The sequence below is a fragment of the Dreissena polymorpha genome, chromosome 5 (assembly GCF_020536995.1).
Source record: "Dreissena polymorpha isolate Duluth1 chromosome 5, UMN_Dpol_1.0, whole genome shotgun sequence".
NCBI lineage: Eukaryota > Metazoa > Mollusca > Bivalvia > Myida > Dreissenidae > Dreissena > Dreissena polymorpha.
The window spans coordinates 111,799,645-111,826,236 of NC_068359.1; the positions used below are offsets into that span (position 1 = coordinate 111,799,645).

A 26,592-nucleotide genomic window follows, 5' to 3' on the forward strand; every position below is an offset into this window, starting at 1 on the left:
CTGTGTCATGTACAGATCCATAAAAACTTTGGCTGACACTATTCAGTTTCAGAAAGATCTAGAAAGTCTATCATTGTGGGAGCTGAAATGGAAGATGTCTTTAAGCATTGAAAAATATCCTGCATGTTACGAGAAGCCGTAAACCATTAAAACAGCCTACACTCTTCACAATCAACCTCTGTCTGTTGTAAACCAAGCCACTTATCTTGGCGTTGAAGTAAGCTCAACTTTAAACTGGTCACCTCGCGTAAATAAAATTAGTAGTAAAGCAAGCCAGAGCTTAGGATTCTTAAAACGAATCATTCATTCTTCTAAAATGGAAACTAAGGCAGCGGCATATAACAGCATTGTTAGGCCATCCTTGGAATATTGCTGTAGTGTGTGGGACCCTTACCATCAGAAAGATATTGATAAAATTGAAAATGTTCAGCGTCAAGTCGCCAGATTTGTAACGAATAATTACAGCAAGACACCGGGCACGGTCACAAATATAATTAAGGATTTGAATTGGAAAACCTTGCAACCAAGAAGACAACGAGCTAGACTCATTTTGTTCTATAAAATAGTATATACAAATGTAATCATGTTGATGTCAATCACCTTCACTATCTCACTCCATACATTAGACACTCACGCCATCACCATCACATGGCATACCAAATACCACAAAGTACAGCTGATTACCACAAATTTCTTTCTTTCCAAGAACAGTTGTACAATGGAACGCACTTCCATCTTATGTAGTCAGCGCTGATACGATCCCTGGATTTAAATCAGTGCTGTCTACATCAGTGCTCCTTCCTTAGATCACACGATTTTGCTTTTATCCTGTTTTTAACTCGACTAATATTCTCACCACATGCACAGTTGTATATGTATATATTTAAGTCTTAAGGGTTTAAGGTGTTAGGTTATGCATTTTTTTATCACTGTTGATAGGATTTTCCTGAGTGGATTGAGTAACTCGGGAAACCTATCAATCTATTTCTTTTTTAACCCCCACGCATGGCCATAATGTATCAGTATTGAACATAACCATTATTATAAAAGAAGAAAAGAAGAGAAAGAACGTGCGGTCAAACATATTCCGTAATTGGAGTCAAATCCGAACGTATAATTCACGAAAAAATCTATATAAGCTACATCGTGTTTAAACTAGACATACATCTACTTATCTGTAAAAAGCTAGTTCATATGAAGTCCTATAAATAAAGCATACTTAACATAACTTTCTAACTAATCTATACTGATTTTTTTCCTCTCGCAAACGATGTTTATAACTAAAAAGACACAATAACCGAAAATGATTATACATGAGTGACACCAGAAACCTAAATAAATACAAGTCACACGTAGTTTGTAGTCAGTATCAAAAGTCAAGGAAACAAAAATGGAACAGTTTGCATGAAGAAGACTTTTTTCCCCCAATATTCCTTAAGCTTTAAATTAGTTTAGCAGAAATGTTCAATAAAGTACATGTATTGTGTAAATTTTCAGCGCTTTCGCCTGCGTCTTTTAATATGAAACAAATGTAAATAATATTTCAATTTGTTTGCACTTTTCCCCTCGAATATCTCACCATAACATCAAGTGCTTAGCGGTTAAAAAATTGTAACAAGAAATACTTGCATTTTTTGCAAAATGCTCAGGGTAATTGTAGTAATTCTTTCGGGATCCTTCCGGCCAACGTCGTCACTGATTTCAGCTGTCTGAACGCCTCGAGGAATATGACGTTTCAGACGCTTAACCGGTAGTCACGTAACATATGTGACGTGATAGTAGTTACGTAATTGTTCCTACAAACTACACGAAAAGATGATAGCGACAAGCACGACATTTCTATCGCTCAATCAGAAATTGATGTTGTTAACCTGTACTTATAAAAATGTGAAGGGGCCACTCTATTTAAAGATGTGTTATTGTCGAAGACAATTAAAAATCATTCATAATGTATATACTAAATTAACTAAATATTTTGCATGTATTGTTATTTTTAAGATGTAACGTACTTGAACTATGCTGAAAAATATTAAATAAGACGGAGGCAAGAAGACAACTTCTCAAGCGGTCACTTCGCATACACTGTTGTCATGCTGTTTATACACGCATACTTTTATGTTTACTGAATGCTCATAATACGGTGCTATTGTTGAGACGAGAACACAACTGACATATCATCTGCGGAGCCGAGTCAAGAGCTACCATGTCCGCCATTGATATCACGAAACCTTGATTCTTTAGGGTTCAGCGTAGCTTCTGGCAAGACTGCGCTATTGCGCGGGCTGGGCTAGAGCTACGCTGGCCTGATATGGCATAGAACCCATGAATCGGCTCTTATCGTTCTGCCATTTACCGGTAATAAACGATTGGTAAACATTTCAAAGGGTAATTCAATTCTTAGGTACACTTCATACGTTCAATCGACTTTAAAACGTGTACAAATAAGGCATTTGCACAGTCGTTTCCAGACGTTTACTGCATTCTTATAGCAAAAACAAATAAAAACATAAATAGAAGTTAACACAGACAATACGGCTGATTATACGATTTTAATCCATTTATGTCTAGCTCTATAAAAAAAGGCCTTGGCAAACAGCGTAGACTCAGATGAGACGCCGCATCATGCGGCGTCTCATCAGGGTCTAAGCTGTTTGCTAAAAGGAATTTCTGTAATAAATATTCTAAATATAGAAATAAATGTACTAGAAATGCATAATTTGGAAATAAATTGATCCATTGATCTTACATTTAGAAGGATGTGGGAGTCCACTATGAATAAATGGGTTCAAATAGATCAGTATTTTAGACATGAATAGTTTTACCATTTTGTTGCGCGTCATATATACGACTCAACGAGTTTGTGACGAAATATGCGGTTTTTAACCCATTTATGCCTAGTGGACTCTCCCATCCTACTAAATTGGATCAATTTATTTCCAATATTAGGGATGTCTAGTATTTTTAGTTCTATATTTAGAATATTTCGTACAGAAATTCCTTTAAGCAAACAGCGCAGACCCTGATTAGACGCAGCATCATGCGGCGTCTCATCTGGGTATACGCTGTTTGCAAAGGCCTTTTTTTCTAGACGCTGTAGGCATGAATGGGTTAATAGTGCCATACTTGACTCAGGTAAGAGCAAGCAGACTGAGTATTAAAATAAGCATTACAAGAGTCCCTAAAAACAAATATCAAACAAACATGTAGATATTAAAGAATAAACACGTAAAATGATTCCCTGAATAATTATAGAAGACAGTCAATGCTGTGTATATTATTGAGATCAAATCACAAATAATTTCAGCGAAATGTAGTGGGACTATGATTCACCAACTGCTTTATTCACCCCGTATGACTGGACACTTGATCATATTGCTGCTTTATTCACCCCGTATGACTGGACACTTGATCATATTGTTTTCGTCGAGGCGGACAATTGAACAGCCATAAGTTGCATATTAACTGGTTTGTTATCATTTTTGGCCAACTTAGTGGTATTTATGTCTTTCATTTTCATCTTCTTTGTTTGAGTGTCCTGTATATTCAGAGACAGTCTAGATCTTTGCAGCTCAAGCGCTCGTTTGGCTCCAACCAAGCTTTCCAACGATACCGCTTGTGGCACGAATAGCTCTATGGGAAGGAAACCTACTCCGTGGCAAATCTATGGAATCGGCAAGTGAGTCGTTTCTTGATAATTCAAGGTTTCCACATGTTGTTCGTGGTTCTTGACATAACAATACGGCTGTACCATGATTACTTGCGCTCAGAATAGATAGTGATCCACCCAGAACGAAAGCCCACGTGTAAGTGTTCGTGATGTCGTACATCGCACCTGAGAAAACAATAATTTGTATAATTAGCGACATTATTATTCAGATGGGGTAATCACGTGATAGTTAAAATGGCGACGTCCATGCCGAGACAGTTATGTTTCATCGTTTTATAACCTTTATTTCTGTTGTTTAATTTTAAATGATTATGACGCTCACTTTCCAGCCATATCAGTAAACATGTGATCAGAGTTTATTTCGTATTAAAATTCGCTTTATATCTCGACTTTACTCCTCGCAAATTTTCTTAGTGGAGCTTTAATTAGGTCATCTCGCTAAGAAAATTTGCAGCCAGTAAAGTCCAGATTAAGAGCGAATATCAACACGAAATAAAGGAAGTGAGCGGCATTTAAACAATAAATACAAGTAATAAAGAGTATACAACGGCGAAAAATACCTTACTCGGAATAAACGTCGCCATCTTGACTATCACATGATTACCCCCTCTGTTACCTGGAAATAATATTTTTTATCCAAAGATATAGCATGATCCTAAAGAAAATAAACTAAACCCCTTCTAACCTGCAATAAAAGCTCCGATCAGCTGACCACCGGCCATGAAAAGCAGCAGACATCCGTAGCCGTTGGCGAACCTCTGGAGTCCCAGGAGCCGGATCAGAATGGGAACAAGCAGGGTACCAAAGCAGCCGGACATCAACCCGAAACAGACGGCGACCGTCATGAGAGACCAGTAAGTCGTCATGAAAGGAACGAGGCAGATGCAAACGCCAGCTAATCCGAACGAGCCAGCGTAGAGCAAGAATGGATTCATGGCTGGCTGTTGTACAATCGCACCGTATAAAAGGCGTCCAATGAGATTCGCAATGCCCAAACCGGAAATGAGCCATGCACTGCGATCGGTGCCCATTGCAATTTGCTCGGCATGCGAAACAGGTGAATGTATAATGCTGAGATTCCACAGCAGAAGAGAAACACGTTGACGCAAAGCATCACATAGCCGCGTTTTTTAAACGGAAGTAAAGTCTAAAACAGGTTGTTTCTCTGGTATATCCATTCTCTTCACAGGGCGGATCAAAGCGCCTAGTACGCATATATTTAGCGTCAATCCACCGAGAACAAGAAAACTGGATTTCCAGTCGAATGTTATCACGAGCCACCGAATGACTGGCGGATACAGAAAGTTCCCGACGCCCACACCGGAAGCCGCAATACCTGAAGCGAGCGGCAGACGCTCGTTAAAGTAGAATGATATAGCAGATATGGCTGGAATGTAGACGCTCCCCAATCCAACACCTGAAATACATATCGGTAGTTTGAAAGGGCGGGATACAACATATCGGTAGTTTGAAAGGCGGGATACAACATATCGGTAGTTTGAAAGGCGGGATACAACATATCGGTAGTTTGAAAGGGCGGGATACATAAATCTACATACAATACTTTTTGATCATGACGGTGACGCTTGCGTGTCCAAAAGGCAATAAAGAATGGCCTACTCATTTCCAACAATAAGAACATTATGCCTACCTGTTAAACACCCAATGTGAAGAAGAGGTAGTACAAGCTGGTCGCAAAGTAGCTGAGGCACAACCCCGCACTGGCCAGTACCCCACCCACCATGATCACAGGGCGGAACCCGAACTTGTTGGTCAGCACACTGGCGACAGGACCTAAATTTCAAATAAACACGTTCACATTATGCATTGCAAAAACTGGACTTCTGATAACGCCGGTGTCGCGTGAAGTCTGCAAGGACCGTGAAAACCGTCAGACAAAGCGGGTAACGCAGAGGACTGAGCATGCGCAGCGGAAGACAATTCTAACAGGGAGAAATGTCAGACTTGTTATCTTAGATAAGATTAATTTAGCAACGTTTCTCTCCATTATTTAAATATTAGTTCTATTGACACATGCCATTACTTAATGTAGAAAGACAATTTAAATTTACCTTAAAATTGACTATAATTCGTAAACGACATGTGGTGCACAATAAAATGCACTCAACGTTCAACGTAGAGACTAATTCGGTCACTTTAAGTGATGAATTGAATTTTGTTTTACTGAATAAAAACAATTTTGAACACAAGTGAGAGTGTAGTTAGGTTTAATGCACCCCGTACGATTTGAGTGATGGTTCCTTACTGATTCCTTCCTAAAGTAACTTGTCTTTTAAGAAATATTTAATATTTGAAGCTCTACAAAAAAGAAAAATCTAGCTAATCTAAAATTTGCTTTTGTTTTATGCTCTGAGACAACCTGCTTATATGCAGACCGTTTATTTCGCTTCACTGTAAATCAATTTTTTGTCAAAAACAGATTGACCCATGTTAGGGATGCACATGTGGCATTCACCCTCCAGCTGACACCAAATGTAAAACATTGTTTTGTTTTGTTATCAGATCTAGATTTTAACATGTGTTTTTGTGCAATAATATATATCATAATCGGATAATATTCTCATAAATTAATGCTAAATGCATTTGGCTAAAGATACTGCAGTTTAATAACTTCAACGCTAAACATGACGCGTAAACGTATTTATTAACAAAACAATACATGTTCATTACAGAATCTATAAAATTTAAAAAGTTTGCATGAAGTGTTGTTTTTTGTTGTAAAAAATAAGGTAACGTTCAACGTCCGAACCCCCCCCCCACAAATGTCCGAAATACTAGTAACTGAAAATGCTCTCGGGCCGATTCTAGACGTCCGGCCAAGCTCTGCCATGCGCTTTTGTCTAAAATTTTCCAAACTATTTAAGGTCACATTTCAATGGCAGTGGTCAACGAAAGTGACGTTAGCGTATTGAGGTCAGATAAGCTACAGAATAGTTACTACCGGCTGCGTACATCATCGCCGTCGGGAGCGACCCTGCCCACGCCGTCACTGACTTTGGCTGACCAAATGCTTCAAGGAAAATGACGTTGTAGACGCCTGTGATGAAATAAGTAGTGAGTTAAAGCAGTGACTTTACCTACCAACTGTGACATACACATAGTTTGCAGCATGGGGTCTCACTGCACGTTCTAACAGCATCTAGATTATATCCGAGTATATTGGCTTTGGGCTATTACTAGTATATTGACACGAATAGTGTTCCCCAAAAAAATATCTTGAATCTCTTTACAGGACCTGTTGAAAAGTATCATGAACAAGTTTTTTCTAATATTAAGAAAACAGATTGAACAACATCCATTGAAATACTGCCCCAGGTTATGAACCCGGGACCTCTGGCGGCAAAAGCTCATGCGCTACCAATACGCAGACTTTGGTATCCATGGTAATATAAACTCTATATCAGTATTCAACGTTATTCCAAATCATGGATAAAACGCGTTTTCATCTATAATTTGAATACCGGAATGCGTGCATTATCAACATACATAGTATATAGCTTTTAAATACTATGTTAACTAGTACGCGCCTGAATGTTACAGTGGTGGCGGATATATAGTGCTTTCAGTTGTCCAAGGTTCGAATCCTGGGAAGGCACAGTTTTTTTTCTAGCTATTCTAGTAATTCAAGACTATTCCAAAAAGAATATTTTGTAAATCTTGTTTTTAACTTAATATATTATTAAGTGAAAAAACAATCGGGTGTACAAAGTCTAATAGAAATCCCCTAAACATTCTTAACACAGACCTGTGCTCCATGCAAGCCCGTACGTCATGACGTGAATCAGGAAGGAGCACGCGGCGACCACCCACGCCCATCCTCTGTCAACGTCCTCTGATGTTCTCATGACGTTAGGTTGACGTTACGTTGACCTTAGGTCTATGGTTGCGTAATTTTCATCCTCACGGTCACGTGTAAAAGATCTGAGAAGCATGCTTTTCACTTATTATCAACCTTCTAAAAACCCCGAAGAATAAACGTTTAAACCTTCTTAAAATAAAGTAGTCCTTTAATTGTAATATGTCGCCGTACATTGCCAATTTTCATGAATACCGAAAAAATAATAAATAAACAATGCGTGTCGTCAAACTCGGCATAAACCACCAGCATTAATTACTTCTGGTCCGTGCGGGTCAAACTGGTCAAATCCGGGTAATACTACATTTTAATCGACAATACTTCGTTATCTTCGGGATTGACAATTATTCAATCACTGCACAAGGTTAAGTATTGTCTACAAAGAGACAGGCTTTAACCTTTATGTCTTGCAACTTCATGAACATACTTTTATCTCAAGTGTAATCAATACTGTTTATAATGCGTTTGTCACAAAATGGCAGTTGGACTTTTGGTTTATTCATACAATACTAAGCAATATTAGGCAGCTTGGTGTTATAGGGACACAGCATTCTTTACGTGAGATTAACCCATTTATGCCCAGTGGCCTCTCCCATCCTTTTAAATTGGATCAATTATTTCCAAAATTAGGGATGTGTAGTATATTTGTATCTATATCCAAGGCCTTTTTTTCTAGACGCTAGGCATAAATGGGTTAAGTTAAGTAGTCAGTTTTGTTCTTATTGGTTTTCCGGCTGTATAGATACAACCTCATGGTGCATAGTTTCTAAACTATCTAAACATAGTTTCTACTACTACTACTACTACCACTACTACTACTACTACTACTACTACTACTACTACTACTATTCTACTACTACTACTACATTACTACTACTACTACTACTACTACTACTACTACTACTACTACTACTACTACTACTACCCACTACTACCACTACTACCACTAATACCAATACTACTACTACTACTACTGCTACTGCTACTACTACTACTACTACTACTACTACTACTTCTACTACTACTACTACTACTACTACTACTGCTACTACTACTACTACTGCTACTACTTCTATATTATTACTACTACTACTACTACTACTTCTACTACTACTACTACTACTACTACTACTATACTACTACTACTACTACAACTGCTACTATTACCACTACTACTACTACAACTACTTTTTCTTCTATACTAGTACTCCTTCTACTACTGCTGCTACTATTACCACTGCTACTACTACAACTACTTCTTCTTCTACTACTAGTACTTCTTCTACTACTGCTGCTACTACTACTACTACTACTACTAATACTACTACTCCTACTACTACTACTACTACTATACTACTACTACTACTACTAATATACCACTACTACTACTACAACTACTTCTTCTTCTATACTAGTACTCCTCTACTACTGCTGCTACTACTTGTACTGTATTGCTATTATTATAATTATTTATAATGACTAACAAGGTGTTTTACCGAATAAGATAAGAAATAAAATGTTGTTGAATAAGACACTCATTAAAAACACACGAGTACATTGCTTACAAATATCACTGTACAGAAAGGAGAAAAAATATGTTCGTCAATTAATATCTTCAATATTGACACCAGTCAATTTAAATGTAATTGCAACCATCAAATAGCATAAACTGCAGTGATATTAAAACTTAACCTTTCAGTTCTTACTATCGGAACTGCATGTTTCATAAGACTTATATTTCAAACTATATCGAATAATTTTTTCAACACATGTTTTTTTTACAGCGTCAAGAAAATGCATCATAATTATAACGATTTACTTACAGATAGATAAATCATCCTTCCAAGTGAGATCTGTATTTGTTGATATTAATCAGGGCTTGCACTAAGCGGCGTACGGCCGTATATTACGCCCGATAATTGTTTCCATGACGTCCACTATACTTCCTTAAAATTGGTCATACGCCAAAAATAGCAACCCGTAACGTAAGCTGTCGATTAAAGTAATACTTCAATCAACACTGCTTTCTGCCGACTCAATGTGTTTTGCACACGTCTCGATCAGTCTTAACTTCGCCTCCTTATATTTGATACCGCCCGCAGGTGATTAGCAAGTTTATTGTGTGTTGTTTATCTAACGGTTACACAATTAACCCCCGCGCGGATCGCAAATTGACCGTGACCAACCAGTGGCTTAATATTGGTTGCTTTAACAACACACTCGTGCCTCTTTGCGCGTGTCGCATGTTGTCTAATGATTAGGAGATAATTGCTGGTTTGGGGCAGACGGCACGGTAAAAGAAAGACGGCAAAAATAATTAAAGAAAAACAAAACTGATCAAAGTTTAATTAATTACGTAGATTCACTACCGTATAAGTTCCCGCGAGTTTTCTCAGTTTGTTAATCCACCGATAATTACGAGTAATAACCATCTTATATAAACTGGAATCACAATTCATTTTCTATACTAACATGTCATTTTACTAGTCAGAAACATTCAGAAAACACATTTCCTGGATTAGATATAAATTATCCGAGTAGAATTAAATTGCTACGCCATGACCTTCGACATTGCAAATGGTAGTTCTGGCTACCATAACTTTAAATGTCGCTTTTTATGATTTTTGACTGGCGCTACAGGTATGTCAATACTATATAAACTGTAAGCTGAAGTTTCTTTAGCTATGCAAATGGCTGACCTATTGTAACATTCAACCCGCGTTCAGTTCAAAGCTGGCGATTCAAATTACAAGTAATGTTGATTCAATCAGAGACGTAGATGTGTGATGACGTCTCTGATTCAATAATGGAGAAAACATTAAATGGATTTAACAAACATTTGATAAGGTTTGTTAAACCAGATAACAACGAGGAAAGTTTGGATTATTAAAGTTAAACTGGTAAGGCATTTATAAAGTGTACATATTTCGGACAATGTATAGTATTCGGATAAACAGTAATAGATATACTAGATGCTCCATCATGACCATTCATTAAGATTGTGTTTTGTTGCAAATGCAGTCATAGGGGTGAGGATAATAAAATGACAATAAATATGTGATGAAAACTTGCAACCGCACATATCTCAAATTACTTAAATGTGTTGAATGACTTAAATGTGTTATGATTATTAATCAATTAATAAATAATTTAATTTAAGTAGATTTTAATGAGAATTTATTGTTTTTACAAATGAACATAGTAAAATGATAGAAATAATAAAAGTTTTGAAATTGACATGTTTTGTCGATATTGTTTGCACAAACTTATACCCTGATTTTCCAAACTTCTCCCTATTTTTAAAGCCTAGGGTAGTTTCAGCCTTGTATGATATATCTAGTTACTTTCACAGATGTACAGTGACCCAAAATGGATGGGAAGAGTTTGTGATCATTTACGCAGTTGACATTCTGTTAACATCAACATTAAAGTTGTTTGGACTTCCAACATTTTTGAGTGGGACTTCCATAAGTAAAGGGCAGGAAGTCAGGACTTCCAAAATTTATTTCTTAGTGCAAGCCCTGGTAGTGTTTTTCCCAGGAGGGCAAAGGGGCATGGCGCATTACTTTCAAAAAGGGCAATTTAGCGCGCAGTTTAGGCAAAAAAAGGCAAAAACGTTCCCTGAATACCTGAATTACTGGGAAACATGTAATCGCATCAGAAGCAGTTGTGGAAAAAATAACATATAAACAAGCACATTTAATGGTAATAGATGTATTTAACTTACTATGATTTATATTAATATATTTACCTTGCAACATACATTTAAGTTCCATGCTGTTTCAATAAACAGTACAGCACGACAAACATAATAAAGCAATATATGCATATGAATCTGATTATACACAGATCCACTAACATATAAATGAAACCATGTTTGTCCCATTTTCTAACAATAATCTCGACAGATGTTTAAAATAACATTGCGAGTAAATTGATCGCTAACAATATGCAAACACCCGTTTCCGTGACATACATCCACCGAGAAGATTACAAATAAATAAATAATGTTGTTGCTATCTAAAACATATTTATGCATCGTTGATTATCACAGACATTTCATAAATTCCTTCTTAATGTATAATATCCATTGTAAATTCGATCGTTTACGCTTTTATTTGTCACAATTTAATTTTGTATAGTCCGCCATGTTGATAGAATGTCAAATGATGTAAGCGACAGGTGCGCATAGCAACGTTAAATCATATTGGCGATTCGCATTTTGATAAATTGGTATACGTCTCAGTAATTATTTCAATAATTAGATCTAATTATCTTAAAGACGAAAACGATAAAGAATAAATTTGTTTGTGAATTTAAATGTAATTATGCGTAAAAATATATGTTTTGATGTAGCTGAATAATGCATGCAAAGCACGATTGCCACGAGAATAACATCGAGTTTTTCATCAAAAGTCTCAGAAGTAATGATTATATCGTGGAGGAGTACACATTGCCGAGCGAAAAGTGCGCTCGGTATAACATTGCTTCCGGCATTATCGATTGATACTGACACGGGGTTATTCACGCATGACTAATTCACAGCTTTGGAGCAGTCAGTAAGACCTACCTATAAATCGAGCATTGTTATAGATTAAATCTGCTCAATTAAATATAGTCGATTAGACGTTGACGTCTCTCGAGTAAATCAAGCACAGTCGGAGCGTCACAGACAATCAAGGAAGCTGATTTTGCGGACCAAGTTAGATCCTAAGGCAACAAAGATGTTATCGATAAGGGCGCATGGTGAAATTTGCCTTTGAAAAAAAGGGCGCGTGGCGAAATTTGCCTTTGAAAAGGGCAGTATGGCAATCCGGGAGGGCGGCGTGGCTTTTCGCCACGCTAAAATGGCCTGGGAAAAACACTACCTGGCATATGTGTTCTTGAGTTATCATCCGGAAACCATTTTACTATTTCGGGTCCCCGTGACCTTAACATTTGACCTACTGACCTCAAAATCAATAGGGGGTCATCTGCGAGTCATGATCTATCTACCTATGAAGTTTCATGATCCTAGGCGTATGCGATTTTGAGTTATCAACCGGAAACCATTTACTATTTCGGGTTACCGTGACCTTGACCTAGTGACCTCAAAATCAATAGGGGTCATCTGCAAGTCATGATCAATCTACCTATTAAGTTTCATGATCCTTGGCATATGCATTCTTGAGTTATCATCCAGAAACCACTTTACTATTTCGGGTCACCATGACCTAGAGCTTTGACCTAGTGACCTCTAAATGAATAGGGATCATCTGCGAGTCATGATCTATCTTCCTATGAAGTTTCATGATCCTAGGCCTAAGCGTTCTTGAGTTATCATCCGGAAACCACCTGGTGGACGGACCGACAGACCGACCAACCGACATGTGCAAAGCAATATACCCCCTCTTCTTCGAAGGGGGGCATAATAAATGTTAATCCACTAACCATACAGTAAAACAACTGTCCAAAAATATATCCAGATATGTCTTTTGCAAATGAAATAATATATGCACTTAGTTTGACAGCAGAAAATGGAAATTTAATGATGGTGGACATATGCTACATTTTGTAGTATGTAAGATTTCTGGAAAGTAGCCAAAAGGTTAGGTCAGTTACCTTTTATGTCCGTGTCAGCGGATAACCAATCAGACAATAGTAAAACAAGGGACAAAATTGTCACAAAACCAGGTTTTCAATGTAGAAAAAAGTCTGATAGAGGGAGACAACTTAAACTGAACTGATTGTTTATAATTAACCCCCTTTGTTTCAAAATAAATATATTTTTAGTTGTGGCGACCTTGACCTTGGAGATTTTGACGTAATTCTAAAGTGAGATACAACGTCCCACGATGGTGAACAAATATGCCAAATCATTTTTAAGTCTCACAATGAATGACATAGTTTTGGCCCGGACAAGCTCCTTTATGGCCATTTTTGACCTTTGAACTCAAAGTATGACCTTGACCTTGGATATATTGACGGTATTCTTTTGAGCGACACACCGTCTAATGATGGTGAACAAATGTGCCAAATGATTTTAAATTCTCACCAAGAACCACAACGTTATGGCCCGGACAAGCTTGTTCCGTCCGCCCGCCAGCCGGCATTTGCCAATCTAATAACCGTTTTTTTCTTTGGAAAACCTTGTTAAAAAGACCAGGAAAAATCCATACTAAGCGCACATGCCCGGCATGCCAATGAAGCAATTACAATATTTGTTCACACCCCCTTAAAACAAATCATCGGATTTACACTGATCTAAAATTCAATCCTGAATGGCTCAAATCGGGATTTCCAAATAATCCGGACAATTAACACCCTTGCAACATGCATGGGTTGCTAAGTTACTAAATGTCCTACATATAACAAATTCAGAATTTGTGTACCATCCCACTCACATAAATAGCAATTGCAAGATGATGTCCATTACAAACCTGTTTGTTATCATTCTGACCTTTTTGTACTTCTATAGTTTTTCAAATTTTAATGTGATTAAAGTGCAAACACCTGATTATAGAAGGTATACCTAAGATCATATTGCTTGCCATGAGTAATAATCCAACAGATTGGCTTTGTTTGTATGCCAATAGATAGAGCTTGCACATTCTTTTTCAATATGTGGTTATGGACAACTGTAAACATTACTTCATGTATTTTAAGGGGCCTTTGCATTTTTTGGTAAATTGACATAATAAAACAAGAGCTGTCACCATAGGATGACTTATGCCCCCTATAAATGCTTGATAGAAGTTATGAGCTTTTCCGAAACCTAAACACAGATTTCGAAACCTAAACGCAGACCCTAAGTTCAAGGTCACAGGGGTCAAAATTTGTGTGCGTATGGAAAGGCCTTGTCCATATACACATGCATACCAAATATGAATGTTATATCTCAAGAGACATAGAAGTTATAAGCATTTTTCAATATCAAAACGCAGATTTCGAAACCTAAACGCGGACCCTAACTTCAAGGTCAAGGTCACAGGGGTAAAATTTTTGTGCGTATGGAAAGGCCTTGTTCATAAACAAATGCATACCAAATATGAAGGTTATATCTCAAGGGACATAGAAGTTATGAGCATTTTTCAAAACCTAAACGCAGATTTCGAAACCTAAACGCGGACCCTAAGTTCAAGGTCACAGGGGTAACAATTTTTGTGCGTATGGAAAGGCCTTGTCCATATACACATGCATACCAAATATGAAGGTTATATCTCAAGGGACATAGAAGTAATGAGCATTTTTCAAAACCTAAACGCAGATATTGAAACCTAAACACGGACCTTAAGTTCAAGGTCAAGGTCACAGGGGTAAAAATTTGTGTTCGTATGGAAAGGCTTTGTCCATATGCACATGCGTACCAAATATGAAGGTTATATCTCAAGGGAAATAGAAGTTATGAGCATTTTTCGAAACCTAAACGCAAAGTGTGACAGAAATACGGACCGACAGACGGACAGTCTGATAACTATATGCCCCCTTTTCTTTGAAAGGGGGCATAAAAATTGTTTCAGACTTGCACATTTTTGTTGCAGTTATGATATTTGTGAGAAAACAGTTATACTTAACATTAACAACCTGAAAATGATAAATCGTTACAAAGCAAAACAATTGAATAATTTGGAGTTCTGTTGTCGTTTTTGTGACACTACGAGCTTTGCTTATAGAAACTAAAAGTATAAAATATTGTATGAGCATGGATGGCCGTCTTAGCGTTAGACTTTTACTCCAGAGGTCAGTGGTTCGAGCCCAGATGAGGATTACTTTTTCTTTTAATTTGTTCTTGTTTTTTAATTGAGCTTTTTAGATTTAATGTTTACATTTATAAATATAACGCATTTAATGACAAACTTCAATACATGCCATAATCTGTTATAAGGTCCCTTAAATACCAAGATGAGTATCAAGGAACCTGAGTAAAACATTTTATTTTATTTCGGATATATACAGGACTGCTTATTGGAAACAAAAAGTTTGCTCGATTCTTGAATGACTTACAAAAATGTTTATCAAATCAAGTAGGTTCGTTTATTCTTCGTCTGTTGTCCCATCTCGCCAACAGACAACCAGCTCCCTCCAGGCTTGTCAGTTCCAGGCGAGTCTCTCTAGCTGCCCCCATTTTGGCCCATCTGCTTAGAATCTGCATCCAGGTCACTGCGCCAGGTGTTACTGTATTTGAAATAAAGTAGGTTGGATGCCATTAAATGTGACTTTAAACACCATAATGACAGACAAAATAACAGGTTTATTTCCCTTCAATTAATAACAAGCAAATTCATTGAATTGATATCCCCCGCTAATTAGCTTCTGGACACAAAAGTGTTATATTTGACACTCAGGTAAAAAAGCATTTTTTTAGGTTCGAAGGGCCATAACTCCGTTATTAACAGATAGTGTACAATGCCATTTGGCATGCATCATCCTCTTATCTATACATATACTCATACCAAGTTTCAATGAAATCCACCAAAGCACTTCCAAGATATGGCTCCCAACACAAAAGTGCCGGATGGACGGAAAGACGGGCGGACAAGGCCAAAACAATATCCCTCCGCCTATTGCATGGTGATAATAACATGAATGTAAATTAAAGCCAGCACATATATGAATTAACTGCCTAGATGGGTGTATTAAATATAATTTAGGGCTGTACAATACTTACTGATATGTGAGCATATATTTACTTTTAGAAAATATAAATAAATGTAACAGTAATACTTACACACTTGTGACTGTGAGTTTATACATGTAACTAAACTTCCTTTATAATTTTATAACAGTTTTTTTATTCCTGCCATAGCATAAAGAAGTCACTTGCTCAATAACACATTTAAGCATGAGCTGTTTTTTTTAATCTGCATACATAAGAAAACATCGAAAAAAACACAAGAGGAGCATGTATCCGAAAGTAAATTACGTCCGAAATCAGGCAAGTTAAGCATGCGCGAAATTCACCAAAACATCGATTAAATATGGTTTAAACAGAATCATATGTAAAACGTGAATGATAAATTAAACATTATCCAACAAAAGCATGCAGCTTTAACCAAAAAACAACAGCAAAAATCAGCAATATAGCGATGTTGTTGAATAACTCGGCGAAGGCTAGCAAGAAGAGAATTTTCCAGGGGAAACAACTAAAAAAGTAATGCAAACGGATTTAAATGGCTCATGCACGAAAGTTTATAATATAGCAACAACACATGATTTAGCTATAGAATTAGAATGCGAAAGATTTTTTTTAACTATTACTCGAAGATTCCTTAACTAAATAAAATATCAATAAAAGTTAAAACTTTGAGTTTGACCTACTTACTAAGTAACTTAGCAATCAATGGTCAAAACAACCTCGAAATAGCTTTTTCTTCATGTCAACAATACAATTGTTGAGTTAATGTTGACGTAATACTAATAATGATAATACTATCCATATTCTCTACCTAGAATATTCATCATATTAAAATATCCAATAAATGTAGTGTATTTCTTTTCACGCTAACATTTCAAGATGGCTTACAATCGGTTTTGCTTGGGCATGCGCATTGCAAGCCTATTTGGTTTGGTCCCGCCTTTTTCTCCATATATGGTCATTTGAGCTTGTGGACGGCCGTGGACCATCCACCTACAGACGTAAACAGTCGTTGTAAGATAACTCGAATGGCGCAAACCTGTTTTTTCGCGGTTATATAGTCGTCTGCCGGGCGGTCGCTAAGCAGTCGACAAATTCAAGTTTTCGATTGGCCAAATTCAGTCAGGTGACGAAATCCGATTATCCTATTGGCTGGTTTATATAGGATTTTGCATAATAATATCCCCGGCTTTTTGTGCGTTTCATGTAAGCCGGGATTTAATTCCGATTTGGCGGTAACGTGCAAGCACATGAACCATACTAATTCAAATTCCATCCCACGAAATCCGATAAATACGTTGCGATAGTATTGTATCTTGTGCATAATGAGATATTAGATAAGACAGTATTGGGTTGTGTTTCATTTGCGCGGGTCGATACAGGCCGGTGGTCATTTCAGACATCAGTGTTTATTGGAGCGTTATTTCGAACGAAAATCATGTACGGTCAACGTAAACGTACCGATACAACAGTATCGAGTGTAATGTCAAAAGGTTTGAAGTAAACTATGCCAAGTTGCCAACCACATTAATAAATGAATAAGTATTTCAAAAGATGAAAAAGCACGTAAGGGGCCGTCCATAAAGTATGTCACGCTACATGGGGTGTAAGGAAGTGTGACAGTTTGTTAAAGGGGGAGATTGGAGTCAGGTCATGTGTGACGTCAAACATTTATGTTTATAAAAAAATCTAATTTACCCTTATATATTTTTTTTTTAATTTTAATAGCTTTACAAAGTAATTTTTTTAAAGTTTAACATTTGAATTAGTTTTATGTCACATACTTTGTAATTTGTAGGTTTTTTTTGTCAATTTGTTTTGTTTTGATTTTTTTTCATAACTGGGTGAGGTCAAGTTTTCGCTATTCAACTTCTTTTCCAGTATTAAAAAATGCATAATCGTATGATTATCTTAACCTGACTTTACCTATTGTTAATGAATGAGAAGCAGATAAATGATGTGTAGAATTTAATTTTTCAGTCTATCGTTTGCAATTTTGTTTTCAATTCTGCCTAGAATGAAATACTGCTTCTATTAATATCTGTGACAACAACTGAAAATGAACTGTTTTACTATTAAAGTCATTTTAATAATACTTTTAAGTTAAATATATATATGTTTATAAGTAAAATAGTAAAGAGTGTTTTAGATTAAATTTTAGTTCAGTGTTAATTACAAAATGTTCGAAAACGATCGTATTTTTTTACTTTTTGTTTTAGGGGGGGGGGGGGGGGGCTATCTTTGACAGTTAAAAACAAGTGGGAGGGAGGGATGGGTAAAAAAAGGTCAAACAAATGTGACTTACTTTATGGATGACCCATCAGCAGCATCACAACATGAATCAATAATTTATTAGAGGCGTGTAACTACGTACTGTGAATAGTTGTAGTCTCATATACAGGCTTACACGCATAGTCAGATCAGTCACCCTGGATGTTTCTGCTACTCATCAATTGACTCATTCCTTCATAGATATTAAACTAAGAGTATCAGCTTGCTGTCCGCAAGGCATTACTTAACAACAGCTGCTGTATATTATTACTCATGTATTGTTCAGTGTACATGTAAACCCGTGTACATGATGCAGCGAGTAGTTACATAGCACGACACATCAGTATACTTCAGTGTTATTCGTCCATTGAAGTTTTATTCACTGGTGATAAGCTGTTCATTACTCTACCGTTGTAACAGTATTGAACACATGAACATGTCTCCCCGAAACTGATCACTATCGCGTATCCTGTAGCAAAGTTTAGCGTGTGTGGGGATAGGGGTGGGGGTGTTCAAGTTGTCTTAGCGATCGCCAATTGCTTAATTCGAACACCCACATGGTACGTGTCCATTCACTGATAAGTATCTTTGATGTATTTACTGGATTATGTTTTTAAAGGCCTGAAACGAGATGAAATATTTTCCTGTAATAAAACACTTCCTCGTTTAAACTTACCACTACGTACACTGTCGCGGGGGGTAGTGCTATAAGTGTGAAATAAGATCGCTTGTTAAATAGAACATTGTAGTTATTAATAGCATTAGGTTCGCCATACATTTAAATGGCTTCAAACAATTCAGTTGATCTTCGTGGTTTGAATAAATTGTTTTCTGGAATTACGTCATCTTGTACAGTATCATGTTTCGATATCACGGTACAGGGCGTAGCGCAGCCATTTGTTTTGTTACTGTAATTTGTAAATATTAAAAATGAATAGGACCGCCGTTGGATTCATAGCAAAGCCGTATTGAGGGATTTATGTTGGTGGAACCAGTGAAGAATACTATCGACGCATGACTTATATTCCGTACATGGACTCGCTGATCCAGTCTCTAGGAAGCCGATTTTGATAATCTAATATGCCTGCATTTATGTTATATCAACTCCATCCACATCAAAATTCCAATCGATCAGACTATAAAGATACAGTCCTAACCATCGACGAATTTTATCAAATCGATAATTTTGAACAAGACGCAATGTCATGGTACAACAGGAACAAGAAGGAATCCATCAAACAGAATGAGTAAGATTTTGTTGACATGGTCAAAAACGTTTTTTTTCCGGCTGTGCGTTAGGTGATGATTATATTATTAACCCTGCCCCCACCACTTGTACGTTGGAATGATCATTTAGCACGCTGAGACGAGTCAAGACATGGCTAAGATCCACCATGTCCGATGACAGGCTCTCAGGATTATGCATGATGAGGTTAACAGGGATCGGATCAACACCGACAGGAATATTTTTATTCAAAAAATCATCGAAAAATTTGGCAGAGACCCACATCGTCTTCACTTCCTATTTAGGGATTGAATAAATGTTCATTGTTAATAAATTGACTTCTCCGCACGAATGAATGAATCAGGTTTAAAACAATGTTTTGAGAGTTAATAAATTGTGCAATAACCGCATCCATGACTTGTTTACATGTAAATGGGAGTTAATGTTCGTGTGAAACTAACCAGGGGTCATTCTGACCCAAACTGTTCAATTCAGGAATCATAATTGTACACGTATAGATTTTTCCATATTCAACTATCTTTTTCGCTCATCGATTTTCCAGGGGGGGGGGGGGGGTCAGCTGACCCCATTTGCCCCTATGTGCGGACGCCCATGGTTATGAATGATCAGTCCGGGTTAGTTAAGTGGTTATATACATTGCTATAATTTACCATTTAACTGCGCCACGTGTCGAAGTTGGTGATTCGACTAAAGTACATAGCATAGTTACGCATTCATATAGCGCGTTTTAGGAGCATTTATTGTGTAAGCGACGATATGCTGTTGCTTTCTAGATATTCCTGCTACTCTTATAACAGATGATAAAATTATGCGGGCTGCACCTTGTTGGTATGAAGTAAAATGTATGCATATTGTTCTGTAGTCTGTTCTTTCATGCAGTCTATTTCTGATACAATATGAATAACGAGATGTTTACACGCGTAACAAGAGACCAAACTATTGGATTATTACAAGAATTGTGCGCAGTCTATCATGATGCAGGGTCCAACGTATCAAGGCAGACAGACATTCGCCTCTATGTGGCACTATTTATTCATCGATAAAACTATTCCGTAACAGATTTGACTGTTCGGTGTGTATTATTGCGTTTGAATCACGTTATTCGTCACGTCTTTAAGGGGCCTTTTCACAGTTTTTGGCATGTTTTGAAATAAGTCATTAAATGCTTTATATTGATAAATGTAAACATTGGAACTTAAAAGCTCCAGTAAAAAATCAAGAATAAAATTTGAAAAAAGAAAAAAAAGACGCCGAAGCTGGACTCGAAACAGTGACCCCCGGAGTCCTGGAGTAAAAACGCATTAGCCCGCTCGACTATTCTGTCAAGCATACTTGGTTGAAGTATTTTATGCATTATATGAGCAATCTTCGTAGTTTCACAAAATTTATCGACAATAACAGAACTCTCCCAATTATCAATTGTTTCGCGTTGTAACGCTTTATAATTTTTAGGTTTTTAAATAGTCAAAAGACGCATATATTAGCTATATTAGACCATGGAAAATGTTCAGTAATACTGTAATACTGTTTCCTCACAAATATCATAACTAAAACAAAAATTTGCGAATCTGAAACAACTTTTTTCAATTTTGTCAATTTACCAAACGATCCCTTTAATATCCACACAAGCGTTAGGGTTGTGAGTGTCGAAGCAAAAGCATGTCAACTTAATGGCTTTGCTGAATTGTATTTTAATAATATACCAAACCAAATCATTGATTCCATTTACGTTAAAGAGCATTGTGCCGTGGCGACTCCAGGACTTCGGGTTTGGATCTTATAAAACACATCATTAATCTTATTATAATTAACAACAACAACAGCAACAACAGCAATAGCAGCAACATCATATATATACATGTATACATATAACCAGAATAATAATGGCGGCGAACCGAGCCATGTTTCTGTGGTGGGGTTCGGGTTCGTGCCCCTCGTGGAAGCCCATGTTGGTCCTCGGAGAGAAGGGGCTGTGGGAGGGGCTGCCCAATAAGCAGATCTCCTTCGACAAGAACGAGCAGAGAGGGGCGGACATCATGGCCGTGAATCAGCGCGGGCAGGTGAGTGTGCGGGTTATGGTATAATAGAAATCATAACAAGCACTTACGAGCAATTTTTTTTATGACATCGTTCATTGAATATTACAGAAACTTTATATATAAAAAATATCGATGTGTTTCCACGACTTTCGTGTTCCAAAGATGTTGTAATGGTAATTATAAATCATGTGAATCAATCATTATAAAATTGAGTTTTGATGTTAACTTGTTGTACGCCTAAAATGATCAGAAAATCGTTAGTTTGAACCCCACGCGGTTAGAGTTCGAAACCCAAAAAACCATAAAGAACTCGAGTGTGGCTAAAAAAATCTACGGCTTCCGACAAAATCGAGCTCAAATAAAATATATGGCATTGGAACATAATTATAATAATACCTCTCAACTATTAAATGTAAATATTCACTTTAACGATACTATGTTTAAATAAAGTTTAGTATGCAATTAGTGCACAATTACATAACAGACGCTTGACCAATTCTTTAAAGCATTTTTATGCTATTACCCATGATACATTTTTATTGAACAGGTGCCGACGTTCAAGGACGGCTCCCTGGTCGTGAACGAGTCGAACGCAATATGCATGTACCTCGAGGAGAAGTACAGTAACGACAGCAACCGGCTACTCCCGGCCAGCGTCGAAGAGCGCTCGCAGGTCTATTGGCGCATGTTTGAGGCCGATAATTTGCTTTCCAGCGTTATAGGTGCATATATAGCATAAAATACATATCGTTAAAATGCAAACGAGCGGCAGAACTCAAATAACTACACTTAAAAAACACACGCTCGCGCGGTCGCCAACGCACTTACATGATAACGCGTGCACGTCTTGTAATCTATGTTTAGTACGCACTAAATCACACGCATTTCCGATAACACATTCTCTAAATCACTCATTGCCGCAATCAGTCTTTTTTAGACCACAAATATCTTAATACCACAACCTCGCAAGCTCTCAATTTACCCATTTCATCTGAAATATCATATAGTATATAATGGTCCCCTACCGGTGAAACCGGAGGGGACTTATGGTTTGCGCTCTGTGTGTCCGTGAGTCTGTCTGTCTGTCTGTCTGTCTGCTGTCTGTCTGTCTGTCTGTCTGTCTGTCTGTCTGTCTGTCTGTCTGCCTGCCTGCCTGCCTGCCTGCCTGCCTGCCTGCCTGCCTGCCTGCCTGCCTGCCTGCCTGTCTGTCTGTCTGTCTGTCTGACTGTCTGTCTGTCTGTCTGTCTGTCTGTCTGTCTGTCTGTCTGTCTGTCTGTCTGTCTGTCTGTCTGTCTGTCTGTCTGTCTGTCTGTCTGTCTGTCTGTCTGTCTGTCTGTCACACTTTTTTGGATCCTGCGATAACTTTAAAAGTTCTTCATGTTTTTGTTCATGAAACTTGAAATATAGGTAGATGGCAATATGGAGATTACGCACGTCATTTCAATTTGTTCCTACGTCAAGAATTCTGGTTGCTATGGCAACAAACTTTATTTCAAAAATAATCTGACAATGGTGGAGTTTCACCGGTAGGGGACAATATTGCTTGGCAATCTCTTGTTATTACTGTTTTCTTTGTCTAAAGCCGTTGATCTATGAGCGCTGGCTCATGTCCGCAGACGACTGGAACAAAATAGACGTCACCGCAAGGGTGAACAGGGCCAAAACGGAGCTTGGGTACTGGGAGAGGGTACGTACAGGGTATCCACATTCTGAAATATTAGTGGATCCATTTAGGGAACTGGTTACTTGATTGTTTTAGGATACCAAGAGGTTATAGGATGAAATCTGGGTACTGGTAAAGGGTTATCATAGGGGTATCCAGGAACTTGGAGAAGTTGCGTACATGTAATTCTGGCAAGTATAGAACGTATCGGTTATCCGGATGCTGGCATAGGGTGCGCGATTGATTTCTCCAGATACTAGGATTTGGAAGAATGTACAATGATAAACCGGATACTGGGAAAAGTTAGTTTATATGTTCTCGTATCCAGAAACTGGGAAAAGTGCTTAAAGTGTATCCGGATACATGAGAGTGGGTATTTAAATGACGGTGTATCCAGATATTGAGAACAGGCGTATCCGTGTATTAAGATACCGAAAGGTGTTGACATCGCTTGAGGGTTAGTTGCTCTCAATTGTGTCTTTACAAGAGAAAGACATGGCTTAAATGTCCATTCAGGTGAAAATAATATTGCTTTAAAAACGCAAGAAAATTACTTTCCCCAAGACAGTGTCTTAAAATCAATAAGGGTTGCTGGAAGACTTAATATATAAATAATTTAATGTCCACTTAGGTAGAAATCTTACATGGTTTGAAATTTGCTATAGTATATCTGTATGGAAGTTTTTCCTGGAACGGTAATACACTAAACAACTTTAAAATATTGACAATTTGAATCATGAAATATATTAAAGTCCCCGTTCGCGGAAAAGATCGTTGTTTTGCATATAAATGGTATAGCGATAAATAAACTTTACATAAATTCATTGAGATATATTTTTTATCGAGGTTGACATCAAAAACCTGGTCAAAATCGAGTTTGAATCGATAAAATAATATATAAATGATCATAAATACACGCAAAATCATTGCAGCGTCGCGATTTATGCAAATTATATCTATATATTTATCTTTCGCTAAACATTATTAAAATATGGAAGATAAATACATAGATTTAGCAAAAACGTAGCGTTGCAACTCAGTTTCCGTCTGTAACAGATGTATTTGCATTTGTTCTTACCTTCTATCCGCTAAATTCGCCCGTATCCGCAATTTTGTTTGTTTAGTTTCGAATTAACGTGTCGAATCATGAATATTAATTAGGTCGTTTTCGTACTTTACCGTACTCAACCCCAACATAAAAATCGTTATATTTTTGGTTTCAACCGATTTCAACCGGAGTTTCAGTGATATCCTCAGTAAAACACGTTTTCTTACGATTCTGCCCATATATATCTCCGCGAACGTGGACTTTAAATGAACTGGGTATGTCAGCTCAGTATGTAGGGCGCTGGACTAAGAATGCGAGGATCGCGGACTCGATCCCCGGCTCGACTACATAATGTGTGTGGGGATTGGTTAAAAAATAACTTCTTTAATGTTCTCGCCCTAGCTTTGATTTTAGTAGGGAGTTGTCAGTTACTGGATTTAGTATGTGCACTTAGAGCTGGTAAGCCTGCTAGCACAGTGTGAGTTGGTTGACTGAGTAATGCAGTCGAAAGTTACTTGCATGTGTACCTAGAACTGAAAAACAAGCAATCCGAGGATATGTGAGTTGGTTAGCGGACTGCCATGATACATCTTTAACGTGTAATGTTACAAAGAGAGAGCAATCCAACCAACCAAACACACACATGTAGATAATATAAATTGACATTAACGAGAATTGCAGATTCTTACAGACCTACTAAATGAACGGCTTGTTACTTCAGAATTCACAATAGTAGTTTCCATTTAGAACGAATGTCAAATACTTTAATATGGTATATGAGACTAACAAACGATGGTTGAGTATTTGTCAAAACACTGTATACAGACATAACACAATAACTTAATGTTTGAATAACAACTTATGTGTCAATAATTAATAAATGTTATTCTCACCACGGATTTAAAGATTTACAACATACACAATGTAGTTCACTTATACAAATACTAGAGTTAATATTAATAGTGTTTAAAACAGATTTGGGCTTATTTTATTGTCATTATAAGCGTTTAACAAGAAGCAACGCGATGAAATACTCCTTATGAAGACTCCATTAATTATTAATAACTCCCATGGTAAGATTAAATGCAAAAGAAATAATAGAAGGGAAGCAGCTCTTTAGAAATTCTCGAACAAGGTTGTGTTAAATTACCTCCCTTTTAACAAGTTTCTTGGATGACTTATTATTTAAACATGGAGTGAACATGGTGATAAAACCACAGGAGGGAAACAGAAACTTGATAAATATTTTTTGACCATGTTGCTCTTCTTGATGATAACATTAAATCAATAAATAAGTAAATAAATAAATAAAAAAGAAATAAGTAAACAAGATTTTTATACTACGTATATGTTCATCAAGACTACGTATATATTCTCCAGACTCTGACCGGAAGGAGGTACCTTGTCGGCGACAAGTTCACTATGGCTGACGTCTGCTGCTTCCCGTTCGTTGCTTTCATAGTGAGGCTGGGAGCCAAACTGGACGAGTTTCCGGCGCTACGCGGTTACTACGAGTTCTTAGTTAATCGACCGTCGGCTCAGCAAACATGGCCCCCGCATTGGAAGGAGGGACCGTGCGGTGATACGCATTTTATGGAGGGATTATAAACTGATGGATTTAATCGTTGCGTTCGTTGAATAGTGTATACATGTTTCTGCTGTTAACAATATGTTTGTCTGTGATTATTGATAAACTACCGAACAATTAATTTAAGCGAACCAAAGCAATAAACTCACGAAAATGCTGTTTCCAAGAAAACAATTATGAAGTAGAAATGACATGTCAAAACAATAACAACAACATGAAACGTACGGTGTAATTTTCCTGGAATTTTCCATATTTTCTTACATGTTATTGTAAATTTTAAATCATTCTGAATCATCATTATGTAATAAAAATAATAATTACTACAGTTGACTTATAAAAAACAACAGTTGACGGATCAGATCGGAAACACTTTTAACTTGTCCTTGTGACTTCACCAATCATATATTGCTACGCAGCAAATACATCTGATGATATTAAATGAAGGATAAATCTTTAAGCAATAATTCTGACCCACAGAATTTACACAATTCTGATCCAGTCAACTCGTTGCTGTAAACTGTGAGCTATGCTTTGTTAATCTGTGTGCCTAATACATCCGAACACTAACTATATTTATTC

General features: G+C 37.1%; 2 protein-coding genes across 2 annotated transcripts; one reads left to right on the forward strand and one right to left on the reverse strand.

Annotated features, from left to right (window-relative positions):
* Positions 1–2,530: 2,530 nt before the first annotated feature.
* On the reverse strand, positions 2,531–9,568 carry LOC127831547 (monocarboxylate transporter 9-like). Its single transcript, XM_052356528.1, is given in 6 exon segments — positions 2,531–3,832; positions 4,353–5,090; positions 5,330–5,461; positions 6,630–6,725; positions 7,434–7,609; positions 9,368–9,568. Coding segments are annotated over 5 exon segments (1,329 nt in total). The 5' UTR covers positions 7,534–7,609; positions 9,368–9,568; the 3' UTR covers positions 2,531–3,569.
* An 11,983-nt stretch (positions 9,569–21,551) lies between these two features.
* On the forward strand, positions 21,552–26,336 carry LOC127831548 (glutathione S-transferase A-like). The gene is made up of 4 exons (XM_052356529.1): positions 21,552–21,735; positions 22,262–22,429; positions 23,252–23,401; positions 25,806–26,336. Exons 1-4 carry the CDS (start codon positions 21,559–21,561, stop codon positions 26,031–26,033), a joined length of 723 nt encoding a protein of 240 aa, XP_052212489.1. The 5' UTR covers positions 21,552–21,558; the 3' UTR covers positions 26,034–26,336.
* Positions 26,337–26,592: the final 256 nt, after the last annotated feature.

Coding starts and splice junctions, on each gene's coding strand:
- LOC127831548 (XM_052356529.1), top strand. CDS start 21,559: ATGGCGGCGAACCGAGCCATGTTTCTGTGGTGGGGTTCGGGTTCGTGC. Junction 21,736..22,261: donor CCGTGAATCAGCGCGGGCAG/GTGAGTGTGCGG, acceptor TTTATTGAACAG/GTGCCGACGTTCAAGGACGG. Junction 23,402..25,805: donor AGCTTGGGTACTGGGAGAGG/GTACGTACAGGG, acceptor TATATTCTCCAG/ACTCTGACCGGAAGGAGGTA.